The 13,660-nt window shown below is 40.9% G+C and overlaps 1 protein-coding gene across 1 annotated transcript in view; it reads left to right on the plus strand.

The window, feature by feature from the left end:
* The window catches only part of MYO5A (myosin VA), a 98,767-nt gene that overhangs the window by 23,670 nt on the left and 61,437 nt on the right, over window positions 1-13,660 (plus strand). Inside the window, exon 4 of the mRNA XM_053988267.1 lies at window positions 3,083-3,227. Within this exon, the coding sequence (XP_053844242.1) occupies window positions 3,083-3,227 (145 nt within the window). The remainder of the gene's footprint in view (window positions 1-3,082; window positions 3,228-13,660) is intronic.

Here is a 13,660-nt window from a genome sequence, read left to right on the forward strand (position 1 = left end):
GGCACATCAGCCTGTAAAAACCTGATCCTTTGGCCACAGATATCCACCTTTCAGACTTCTCCATTAGTTCCCATCCTGCTGCAGGTTACTTCCCCTCTGCAAAGGTTATTGCCTTGGAGCTTGGCCTCAGGGGGGCTGTGTTTGCCTCCTTAATGTGACTCTCATGTTAGCCAGATTAGTTTAAATAGCCTGTGAAGGTGGTTTGAGCTAACCCAGTTTATGCAGCCCAAAGGAGACTAAAACCACTTCAATCCATCAAGAGAATCACAGTAACAATATTCTCAACAGTAGAACTGGAACAGGAATGCATGGATGGACAGTTGTCCAGGGCCCTAGAAATGAATTCAACCATGCTGTCGTAGTGTCAAATGGATAATAAATTCTTTAAAATTGCACTTTGAAGTAATTCAAACTTTTAAACAGAAAATCTACTGATTTCTTAATTTCAAGTCAGCCTTTCACCAGGAATTCAGTGGTGATTTATAACTTTGCTTTACTGTTGGAAATGAAGGAAGTTGAAAAGTTACAAAGGAAAATTTGAATGCTTACATGGAAAAACTGCTATGGCTGAGATGAAAACTCAGTGAACCTTGCTGGTTAGTTCAGATTAATAAAAAGTACTGCCTTCTATGCAGGAGAGCAAACTTTAACTTAAATTAATAAATTGCTTATGTTTATGTCCAGTTTGGCCACAGATGGGTGAGTATGTTCAAGGTAGAAGAATTAGGTAGGCTTACTTTGGGCATATATAAAGGAGAATGGCACAAAGAGTAGCTGGAGTTCAACTTAGTGTACTTGTAAGAACAAAAACACACAAATCTGATTTAGGAAAGGCCATATTTCTTAAAATAGCAATATGATTTAGCAGAGATAAAGATAAGTTATATGTAATTTAATCTGGATTATAGCCCTGTGAGGCAGACTGATTTCAAAGTTCTACAGAAGGCAAATAATTCCTAACTCACTTATTTTGGTTGTTTCCAGATGGTAGTGGCTTGTAGATTTTACAGATTGCTACTGAAGTTAAATGTTTTAATATGCTGGAGACTTGTCACGGGGCTGCTTGTTCCCAATTCAAGGGTTTATTTTTGCCAGCGTAACCAAAAGCAGGAGGGAATTGTCGGAAGTCTCACACAGATTTTTGTAATGTCTCTTTGATGAGACTTGCAGGCCTGAGAGGCTCAGCTCAGTGGTGCACTGTATTTCACTTTTTACGACATTTTCTAAGGGCACATGTAAAAATGGACACACAAAATATTCCTCGACTCTTGTAGTACTGAGGTTGCTTCCTGTCCCTAACCCCCACTCTGATTTTTTGGTTCATCAATACAGCATTAGAACTTGGCATAAATGTTTATAGAGATTTTTCACTGGAGCTCCTGAGTCATTTCAGTGATGTCGTGGCTGATGGAAAAACACAGACTCTCCTCACACGGGCGTGTCGAGACATAAAACTTGCCTTGCATTTATTTGAGGAAATAGATCGAGGTCTCTCAGATCTCTCCCTAAAACATATTCTCTTTTTTAATGTTTTTGCTATGGTTTGTGCTTGATCTATGGCTGCACAAAAGGGTTTAAAAATTGGTTGATGCTCCCAGCAGTGCCAGACTGTAGGTGCTTTCATTTCCCTTCTCCCAGCTTTTCCATGGAAAATTTCTTAGATAGACATCACAAGACTGTAATCTGCACAGAGCAGAGAGCTGGGATCAGCACTGAGGAAGTCTGTGTGTGTAAGAGTGAATTTCAGAGTAAATTTAGAAGCAAGTTGAGTGCTATGGAAACGCTTCTGAGGCAGGTTCTTCAGGGGTGGGTTGTCCAAGCATGCTTGGTGCAGTCACTGTGCAGCCATCTCCAGCTGCATTGGCACACTTAGGCACCAAAATACATACACAAAAGAGGAAATTCTGTTTTTAAAATGTCCACAGTTAAAATTAGAGGGGTTGTTTTTCCCCCTTATCTATCACCTTGTCAAGGTGAGGAGGACTTGCCATGTCAAGGGGCACAGTGTGCCTGTCACAGCTGGGTCTCACATGGTCTCACTGATCAGTGTTTCCACCCCTGCACAGACCAAATAAGCTTTCCCCACCTGTTGTAAATGCTGCAGGAGAGAAGGTTGTAAGGAATCTTTGTCAAATTATCCCTGTGGGTATAGCAATCCTCATTTCTCATGAAAAATAGAATTGTCCCAAAAACATTTGAGGTCTCACTATTTGTGGCAAGGAAGTTTGTAAAGAGTAAGACTTAAGTGTTCCTGTGCTGGAAGAGTAAAAGAATGTCATGAATTTAGAAGTGCTGTAGTGATGAGCTGTATTAAAAAAAACAGACATGTGTTTAATTGGTATGGAAAAAGTAGAAAATGGGAGGTGTAAGTACATGCTCAGATGTATCAGATAAGGGTGTTCTGGTGCCTTCTAGAGCTACAATTGCCTAATTTCCTGACGTGACTGGGTGCTGCTCTGTGTCAGCCCTATGAAATATGTCTACTGTTTGGTTTTTTGATGCCTTTGACCAGGAGGTCGTCCTGCCTGATTGGCAGAGGTGCTCTGGAATACAAATGACACTGTGTCTATACATTGTTGCTTATTACAAAAACTGAGGATGTTATTCTTTCACAACAGCTGAAGGGTTAACACTGCACATACCCAAACTGGCAGTCAGTGAGACCACCCAGTAGTTTATACTTCACAAATGACAGTGCTACTGGTAATTCAGAGTAAAACACAGGGTAGTACCATGCACATTCATTGGGTTACTGCACTGAACTGGCAGTATTTCAAGTCTGCACATTCTGAATCTCTTTGGATTGTGCATGCTAGCTTTAGAAAAGGCAGATAGAAAGAAAAGGTAAAATGTTGTCCTTGATGTGTTTACCAAAGCAGGAAGGAGTAAAGTCGTGGCACTTCACTTTGTGTGTGCAGAACTTTATTCAGAATAAATATATGTTGAAATCAGTAATATCAGGCCCCTATTCTTTAACATTTCTAGAAAGATTAGAACACTAGTTGATGTTAAAACCATTTTTGCTAGGGTTTTTTTTTTGAAACAACTGTTAATCATTCCTTTTGTTTAATTTCCTTTGTAGGTATTGTTTTAGTGGCCATAAATCCTTATGAACAGCTGCCTATCTATGGAGAAGATATCATCAATGCCTACAGTGGCCAAAATATGGGGGATATGGATCCACATATCTTTGCAGTGGCTGAGGAAGCATACAAGCAGATGGCCAGGTTTGTAGACCAGAGTCTGTTTTTCTGAAAGGAATAAAACAAAGTTTCTGGCAAATGCTCTTCTCTTTAATTTATAGCTTGTGGAGTATTTTGCAATATCTCTCTTTTATCCAGTAGGTTTTTTTAGTAGGTTTCACAAGGGGAGAAGTTGCCTTAGTGAACAGTAAAGCTTTATAAATGCCATGGAGATCATGGCCACTGACACTTAGCAGGAATTACCACAGATCTTGTCAGTATTTAGGTCTAAAATTAGCCCTGTGCTTTATGTGATTATTTTTTTCATTAGATTAGCAAAATAAGGAGATATTTTTTAATTGTCAGTGGATTATTAAAGAGAAAAGGGCCAGGTTCTCAGCTGTTTTTTGCTTGTATGTGATACTGACAAGAGAAGAGAAATCACTGGGCTTCTGAGTGCTATTATAGGCTCCTGGTCGTGTCAGTAATGTCCCAGCTACGTGATCTGCCTGTGGCTGCTGTTGACTGGAATTAAGAGGGAGCAGAGGGACGATTGCTCTTTGTCCTTAGAAACTGAGTCTCTAAGGACACTGCAACAGCTGTGCAGGAAATCCTCATTTTGTTAGCTGTTGCATCAAAATGAACTTGTCACCCAAGGGCAGTGGTTGGCAGGAACTTCTTCCCCTTAGCCCCAAGAGCCTGCAGTTAGGGGAGCTTTTGAAATATTTCATTTCTAGGATAAAGTCTTTTGGGCTGCTGTGTGGTCTTTGGTTGGCAAGATGCTCCCTGGTATCCTCACTGTTTAGCTTCAAGCTGTTGGTGTCGTTTTCCTTGTTGGCAATACAGCTCACGATCAAATGAATCAAGTAAAACACTGAAAGATCTCTGGATTATTTGTGATGGCCCTTAAGCTATACTGCAAGTGATGGAGGCAAGGGGAGAATGGGTTGGGAATTATAAAATCTTCATGTTTGAAATCAGCTATCTGTTCATTTAAGAGCCTTAAGAACTAGACTAGTGGATGAATAGAATGGATAAAATGAATGGAATGGATAAAATGTTTGTCACATGCACATCTGAATACAGTGATCTGCAATACCCAGGAAATAGATAATTTCAAAATAAAACAATTCAGTGCAAAATTTAATGACTTAGGGTAATTGCAAAAGAGCCAGTGTTTCAAAAATACCCTTGTCTTGGTTTAACTCCAGACAGCAAGTCAGTACCACGGAGCCACTTGCTTACTCCCTCCCTTCCTCGCTGGGATGGGGAAGAGAAACTCATGGGTTGAGATAAGAACAGGTTAATAATTGAAATAAAGTAAAATAATAACAACAACAGTGCTAGCAATGAAAAGGAAAGAGAGAAAGAGGAGTAAAACCCAAGAAAAAGAAGTGATGCACAGTAAAATTGCTCACCAGCTGCTGACCAATGCTCAGCCATTCCCCAAGCAGCCATCAGCTGCTCACAGCCAACTCCCCCAGTTTATATCCTGGGCATGATGTTCCTGGGTGTGGAAAATCCCCTGGCAGCTGGGGTCAGCTCTCCTGGCTGTGCTCCCTCTCAGCTCCTTGTGCACCTGCTCTCTGCCAGAGTGTGAGGCTCTGACAAGTCCCTGACTGCAGGTGAGCACTGCTCAGCACCAGCCAAGGTGTCACTGTGGTGTCACCATTATTCCCAGGACTCCAAAATGCAGCACTGCACCAGCTGCTAGGAAGAAAATTGCCTCTATTCCAACTGAAACCAGGACAGCTCTACACCCACACTGTTGAATGGCAGAGATATTTGCCTTACTTCCTTTCTGCTCAGAAAATAGATACATAATCTGGTGTGGAAATACAAAGTGTGTTACGATTGTCACATCTTCTTCATGCCTCTTTCATCACTGCGGTTTTAAACAAACTTGGTTCTCAAGTCCCTCTAAAAGCTGTACAAAATAAAACTTTATTAACCTTATTTTAAATCTGAGGCTTGGTACAGTGGTCTAAAATTATAGTCAGTGATAGCTGTCATCCAAATTCACAGAATTTTTGTTCTTAATAGTAACCAGGGGAAGTAAGAGGTGGGAGAGGGATCTGTCTCCACTGGCTGACTCTAATCCCTGACTGAAGTGGGCTAACCTCCTACTGGTGCTGAAATATCAAAAAGTGTTGGATCACCTGTGTTCTGTGTGCCTGTGCAGTGGAGATATCTGTCTGCCACCACTGGCGTTCTCTGCTTTTGGGCAGACTCAGGGGGCTGAGATTTTGGCTCAAGTTTCCTCTGTGCCTTTTCCTTCTTGCGTTAATTACCTGCTCTTCAACTCTCGCTGCAGCCTCCGGCAGTTCTGCTGTCCTGAATAACAACAAACAAGATGTGGTAGGAGTTCCTTTTTGGAACAAATGATGAGAAATTGTATGACTATGGAGATTAGCTTAAATAAACCTTCTGAATTATTTAATTAATTACTTTGTGTCTCTGTTATAAACAATTTGTTATTCTTTATGACTGACAGTACTTTCATAGTTGCAAAATGAAATCTGGGCACACAATGGAACTGAAAAAAATCTTCCACACTGAAGTAGCAATTTAATTGTTTTAGCTTTTCAATGTTTATTTCCTTTTCTATTTGTTTGGGGATTTTTTTGCCTTGTTTTTAAGAACTTTTTCTGTCATTACAACATACCGGTTTTGGTCATTGAATTTAGTTTTCTATTGCTGCTTACCATTATTAAATCCCACCCTTTAACTTCACTGATATTTTTTATACTCTGATCAAATCACCTTTTACTTCTGAATTATGAATTTAGAGAAAAAGAACTCCAGTTTTATATTTCTGCAGCTGACTAATTAAAAATGAAAATCAGATTGTCTGTGACTGCTGTATTAACATTTTAATAAGTGCATTGCATATTCATGTGGTAGCTACTCAAATGACATTAATCTGCATTTATGTGTGTAATGGGCGAGATTTATTTTTCTCTTGTTTCTGATCTTTCCTAACTCTGTGTTTAAATGGTCACTGGAATAATTAGTCATGATGCCCCTATCCTTAAGGCTTCAGTGAACTCTTCTAAATATTTATTCCTTAGGTCTTCTTGTTAATTTATAATTTAGAGATTTAGAGTTTGTTCTTTCCAGCTTCATTGCTTCATCTGCTGCAGCTGAGAAACTCCATCCATGTGCATGGTTAACTAAATCATCTCTGGAGCCTTCTTCAGCCAAAGAAAAGCCCCATGGCAGAAATCTGGAAAGCCAGTGATTAAATATTTGCATTGTGTTTTCAGAAAAAATACAGTGCAAAAATGTTGCCCACTGGAGTGCCAGGGATGGAGCTCACATCTGGCTTGTGCACCAGAAATGATGCACAGCAATTGCTTGGGGTTAATTGCAGCGTAAAGCAGCACATAAAGAAACCTTTGCATGTGGCATTTCCTGCTTAGTGGGAGCCAAATGATGGGGTACCTGCTGCTGGGAAGTGCTGGGCCTCTTTGAGCCTCTTTATTTCTTCTTCCTACAGCAGTTCTGTCACCAATTTCCACTGGAGGGTTAGTGGGAAGGAGCATGGCTTGTCTTTATCCATAGCCATCAGTAAAATAAGTGGGTACTGTCTGCTTGGTAGCTTCTTGTCTTTTTCGGTGCAGGAAAACATGCACAGCTCTTAAGACTAATCTCATTTTGGATTATTATTTCTTTCCTTTGCCCCTTCCCCTTCTCTTCCTCCCTTGTCATCTGTGTCTTTGTACCTTTTTCCTTTTCTCTCTCCATCTCCTGCTGCTCCTCTGCACAGACTGACAGCTTTGTTTCAGACACCTTTCCTCTGCTGTGCCTAAAATAAGCAATGATCTAGTTTTACAGCTGCACTTAAAGTGTGTTAGGGCTCTGAGTGCTTCATCCTTACCAGTAATGGTTTGGGCTGCATGAACCTGCAGGCTGTGAGGGTTTGGAGCAGATCTCCTGCTCTGTCCAAGGACTGTGCCAGTGGCAGGGAGCAGGATCATGTGGCTGGGGACGTGTCCCTGTGGCTTTTTGCAGAGTGGTTTGGTTCTGTAGGTAGAGCTCTAACAAGCTGTGCTTTTGGAGAGATCTGGGACCTGCACTCACAGGGCTCTCCTCAGCCATGGCAGTGTGCTGTCCATGGATAGCTCACTCCTTTTGAGTGAATCTATACAGGTTTGGGACTGTTTAAGGCAGATGAGTGACGCAGAAGGAAGAAAATCATTATTGAAGGATATATTTTTGTCCCAGAAATATAAACCTCATGTCAGCATGTGGGTGTTTGCATACGTTGATTCCTTTGAGCTGCATGCAATGCATGCCACTTTTGTATTGTCAGTGTTTCCAAATTGTTAACAAAACCCAAGTTCAGTCTTCAGTTACCCCTCTGTGGTAACTATGAAAATTGAAGCAAAGCTTCAGTTGCTAAAGATTTTATTTTTTATTTTCAATTACAGCTTCTGTAGGAATCATAAGTGTCAGCAGGTGTGGCTCATTTTCTTTGTAATATTCAATAAATTTTTAACTCTGTGGTTTACAATAAGATGTTGATAATTATACTCTTGTAACTGTTAAGAATTGCATTAATGTATGAGACTTATGATTATCAGTTTCCTAACACTATCAGGGAAAAATCACTCCTTCACAGGATTCTTTCCCCTGCCTAGTAATGGTATATTGCAGTAATTAAGATAATGCATTTTTTTTATCAGCACTTTGTTGGTCTGATTTGTTCCATCCTACTTGTGGTTGATGGCAGATACAGCAAATTCAATTTAATAAATTAACTTTGAGATTTTCTTCTGATTAATTAGTGAAGTTGTCTAGCATCATTTAAGATGGAAGTAACCTCTGCAAACAGAATTGCATACTGATGAGATCCATGTAAACCTTAATGAATGCCAGCATGGAAAACAACAGTGTTTAAAGCATCAATTTCCAAAGTTTTGCTTTTTCTATTTGGACAAAGTATAGTGATTTATTTTGTGGTACTGTGTAGCTTTCTTATTAAATTACCTTTAATAAGCAGGCTGCCTCTCTGTTTTGTCAGCTTTTCTGTGTGTCTCTGATGGCTTTCACCTACAGGAAGATATTTTTCTATCACTTTTTGTTCTAAAGGAAGCTTGGTGAACTGTTGAGTAGGTGTTTTGAAAGCATCTTTACTGACAGTCTCCAGCTATCCCAGGCATCCCAAGATGATGTCCTCTTACAAAAATGCACGTTTGATCAGCTGCTGCTTTGCTTCTGAGTGTCTGATAAATGGATACTGCATTTTTCCCTGGCAGAAGTCATGGCAGGAATGATTAACAGCCTGTCACAGATCAGCATCCAGTTATGGAATGAGAGCCTGCTGTGGTGGGTGCTGGACAAACATACAATGCCTTCCTCCACTTATGGCCATGACATAGGACTTCTTGAGTTAAATACCTGCCTTGAAAAGAGGTGGTATTTCTGGGCCCCTGTTGTTAGAATGCAAAGAGGGAAGTCTTCCTTTCTGATGAGATGATTTTGGAGTAGTTTCTCATACTTGGAGCCTGATACTTTATGATGCTACAGGTACAAGATGGCAGCTGGGGGAATCAGCTTGGTATAACATAAGGGGCTACTTGTCCAAGCAGTGATTGTTTTTAGGCAACAAAAGGGTTAAGCATGGTTGTAGCTGAAGCTGGAGTTCACATGAGGTGTCCTGCTGGTAGCTAAGCAATGAGCTTTCCTAAACTGTTGCAGGAGTGACCTCTGACTAATCCCTGGATACATCAGTTGCAGAGTGCTGGCTCATCTCTGCTTCTCTGGAGTGCAATCTGTCATGTGCTGGCCTCAGTTTTCCTCATTTGTGTGTGTTGGGAGATATTACTGACAATTCATTATCTTTTCACCTTTTGACATTTTTACAGTCAAGAGCTGTGTTTCCTGGATGTAATTATAATGGCAAGTGGTGCATTTTGTTAATTAAAAAAAAAAAAAAAAAGTACATCTGGTTGTGAGAGTGTTACAGAATGCTCTTACCAGGCTGTTGTTGAGGGGAAACAAAGATGCTTAAGAACTTGGGGTGTTTTGGAGTGGTTGAGTTTGCAGCTGGAACAGACTCATGAGAATTCAGGTTGTGAATAATAATAATATTATTTCATCTTTGCTTTGCATGTTTGATGAGTAGCCACCAGAGTTCTTTACTTTGGGAGAGAGAAGAGATCAGCATCATCACTTCCATTTTATAAGTTGAAGCAGACATGGGGACTGGGAGGGCAGCTTTGGAGAGTTCACCAAGGTGGCAGAAGCAGGGAGATGAGCCCCTGAATGAGAAATCCTGGTCCTGTGTCTGGTGACTTGGTGACACCAGCTTGACAATAAACTATGTGAGAATAGGGTATGTAACTGACAGTGGAGTTAGTTCAATGCTTTCAGTGTACAAAAATGGCAAATGAGCTGCATTTTTCATGCCCTCCTTTCCCGCAGCATTAAGGGGTCTCTGTGCTAGGTAACATCTATTCCTAATAACATTTGCTTTCACTGAGGGTTTCATGTCTTCCAGGCACTTTATAGGTGCTACCAAAGCCTGTCTCCTCTAATACTGGAGTCTGAATTTCTGCTTGTGTAGAAGACAAGGCAGAGGTGGTGTGCTGTGGCCAGGCCTGGATCAGCCCAGAGTTGGTCCCAGGCACTGAGGTTCCTGTCACTGGCCCTGTGCTCAGAGCATCCTCTTTTCTCCAGCAGCTAAAGATGTCAGTGAGAAATGCTGTTAGGCTTAAAAAAAACCAAGTTAAACTGGAAATATATCTAGAAATGAGATTAAAGAACATGGTTTATTGGAATGATGTTTCATGCTTATTCAAAGTGAATGCTTTTACAAAGAATTAATTAAGAATTAACTGCTTAGTCAGGAGCAATTGTTGTGACTCAAGGTTGCAGCTGAAGAATTCTCTGAATTGTTAATGTGTGGCATCTGTGAAGACTGGGATGTGTCAGGCCAGAGCATGTTAGACCTGGGTAGTCAGAATAAACCAATGGATACAGCATGTGAAGGTGGAACAGACACAGAAATGTGGCTGCTGTTCTGTGCTTGCTTCTGGGGCAAAACACTTGTAATTCACTTTTTCTTTTGTGTTCTTTTGCTCTTTGCCCATCCCGTCACTACAGAATGGTTCAGAGCACTTCAGTCTCTGGTAATCATCCTTGGTGCTTACCTTGCACTTTGCACATTCTGCACGTTTTACAGACGTTACCTTGTGAATCCACACACCAGCCCTTGGAGGGTGGAAAAAATAAATTATCTGTGCCAGGCTGCACCTTTTGGGATGTGCCAGCGCAGGTGAATTTGGAGGCGTGGGCGCTGGAGCGCCGCGGTGACGCTCCGCAGGGCGAGGGGCTGTGCCCGCTGTTCAGACAGCGCTGCAAGAGGGAAACCTGGGAAGTGAAGGGTAGGGGCAGAGCACCTACCAGCTCTGCCTGCCTGCAGGGAAGGTGACCTCCCAAGGAGAGCAGCTCAGCAGCTGCAGAGAAAATGGCAAGGAGTGCTTGTGCAACGTAGGCTTGAAGCAGTTGGAAAGTAAGAGGACAAAGCAGGAGAACTTTCCCGTTCTGAGGGGGCCACTAGCCAAATCCAGAAACAGGGGATAACAGAATTTATTTAAGGCTGTGAAGAACTTTGTGATTAAAATAGTTTATTCGGAAGATTGATGAAGGGCAAGATGTTGCCTCCTGCCCTCAGTGTGAGAGGTGCCAGGAAGGCAGCCCAAAGGTGGCTGCTGCTGCTTTCCATCAGTCCAAGAGCATTAGAGAACTGCTGAATGAATTCTTGTTTGTTTATTTATTTATTTATTGAACAGTTAAATTATGTCTGTTTGAAAAGCAAATCCTGGGTTTGTAGAGTTGCCAGGTTTATAATGGCTTCTAGCAGATGCTGCATGCCCTGGGCTGAGTTTCAAAGGCCTTTGCACTGAAGGAGTGCAGCTGAGCATGCACAGCCTTGTTTGCTGCCACACAGCACTGCCCTTAGGCCAAGGTGAAGCTAAATATGTTGCATTGACTCGTGTTAAACCTCCCAGCACTGGTGGGTTTTACAGCTGCCTTTTATTTTAAGATACGTGGAGAAGCAATTTTAGTCTTCTAGAAAAATGAGTAATTGTAACAGTGGGAACATCACAGAAAAGTGGAGCACAGCTGCCCAAAAAATGAACCTGGGACCTACTGTGGCAGAGGACTGGGAAGGGCAGCTCTTGAGGAGAGCACAGGCTGGTGATCCTGCAAGGAAAAGCTAAATCCTTTTATCACTCCAAAACCACATTGTGTGCTGAAAAGAGAAGAGTGTCCTGGGAAAAAAATGCAGCTATGTTTTGGTTTCAAGTTTACAATCATTGGTGATTTTAGGAAACATTATTTATTTCAGCATTTATTGAAATCAGACCTGTTTAGTGAGCCTTCAGATGAGTTGTAGAAGACCTTATTCATCTTAAACCGTAGATTTGTTTTTCTGGTGCTTTATTCTTCTGCCTGCCTTCATCAGCTGTGCATCCTCTTTCCTGCCTTGGGAGATGCCAGTCCCCTGCAGACAGGGCTGCCACCTGTGGCTGGGGAGGTCCTTCCTAAATTTCTTAAGGCATTGATCAAGCTGCGTTCTGTGAAACTCACAAAACATTCAATACTGCAGAGAACTCTTGGCTGTGTATTGATACCTGATGAAATCTGCTGGGTTTCACAAGAAAGGAGTTAATTTTTTTTTTCTGTGTGTAATTATTCCAGGACTGAATGAGCTGTTTGCAATATGTGGAGTATTAGACGTATTTGTCTATTCTTTGATTCTGTGATTCCTACAACAGCAGTACTTCTGAGTTACTTGGGAACGTCAATAAATAACATATATAAAGTTACAGTGATATTTAGCACTTTCACACTGATTTATTTTAAGTGTATTGGGTAAACTTCATTTATTTTGGCTTTGTTACCAGTGCCTCATGGTGAGGGAAATGATCCTTATTAAATAGATTTTTTTAGTCATGCTGTCAAAGATCTGTGAATGTTCTGACTGTAGATACTACAGGTTATTTTGGTCATCTGCTGTCACGAATATACAATGGGGATGCTGAGAGATTGATTGCAAAAATAGGATGTTTATTTTGGTCAGAGTTTTGTTTGTACTGCTGGAGACACTAAATCATGTCAGCTGCATATATGTACATGTATCCTCGAGAGGTTTGGAAATGCTTTAAGGTGTAAAACATGAAACATAGCTTAAACTTAGTTTTTGTTGGTCCTTAGTTAATCCTGTGTCTCTCAGAGAAGCCGCAGCTGATGAAAGAACAGCAAGATTTCAAACCTGCCAGCATTTCAGAACAACTCCTCTCTGACCTTTCAGCAATGTCATTAGTTTTTAAGTTATTTTCTTGGGTTGGATTTCCTGCTGCCATAATTCAGCTGTAGGATGGCAAAGCACTAAGTTCCTTCTCTGTCTTTGCTGGGCATGATGCACATTGGTGTTAGTGGTACTTGTGTGTGTGTGCTGAAACAGGATCTCTCCCAAATGTTCCCTGAGTCACAGGTTCCTTCCCTGGCAGTTTATGTCAGGTGTTTTCATCATTGAAAATTCATTTTGAAAAAGTAAAGCAATTTCAGGCTTACAAGTCTATCTTATCACCACAGACCTGCAGTAGAAGAGCAGTAGTGATATAAAGAAGACCAAACTCTCACTGCTAGATTAAATTAAAGCTATTTATTGTGTACTTACATTCAAGCAGTAGGGGGTTTTAGTTTTTGAGGATCACAGCATCAGGTCTTTAGCAACAGTCTGTGCTGTTTTGAATTAAATAAAAATGAAATTATCATATGGAGTGTGGTTGATGCCCTTACCCATAACCTAAACCTGTTACTCCAAAAGAAAAGAATAAAGCAGTAGCAACTCCACAAGGGGAAGAAAAAAAAAATGGGAGAAAAAAAAGAAAACCCAGGAGATTTAATTCATTAACCTTTTAGCACTGAGGCAGTGAGGAGGGAAGATGACCTGGAGGTGGTGGCCTTCAAACCTCCCTGACAAGAAGCTTCCTTAAAAACATCTTGCACCTTGGCAGTGTCCTCAAGGTTAACAAACATAAATGATTTAGGATCAAAGGCAACCTAAGTACTAATGTTCTTCTCATCAAATTGCCCTGCTATTTGCTTGCTTTTTTTATGTATTAAGAATATTGCAGTCTGATCTTTTCTGCCAATCTCATCTGTGTTATGATGTGGAGACCATTCAGCTTTGAAGTAGTTCATCACAGGCAAGCATTTCAAAGTCCACATCAGAATCTTTTCAAATCAGCTGTTAATGATACAGTTTTTCCAGGGAGAGATGCTGGTAGCTTGGATATGAATGGATTGTGAGGAGTATTGAGGTTGATGTCAATAATTTCTGTATTCCTTTTGTTTGTTTTCCCAAGTTGATGTTTATGTGGGGGATGTGCTTATATACATGTATTTAACATTATTCGCTGTGGAGTCATGAGTCTGAAAGCCAAGATCAAGTGATACAT

The sequence above is a fragment of the Vidua macroura genome, chromosome 12, assembly GCF_024509145.1.
Source record: "Vidua macroura isolate BioBank_ID:100142 chromosome 12, ASM2450914v1, whole genome shotgun sequence".
In the NCBI taxonomy this organism is placed as follows: Eukaryota; Metazoa; Chordata; class Aves; order Passeriformes; family Viduidae; genus Vidua; species Vidua macroura.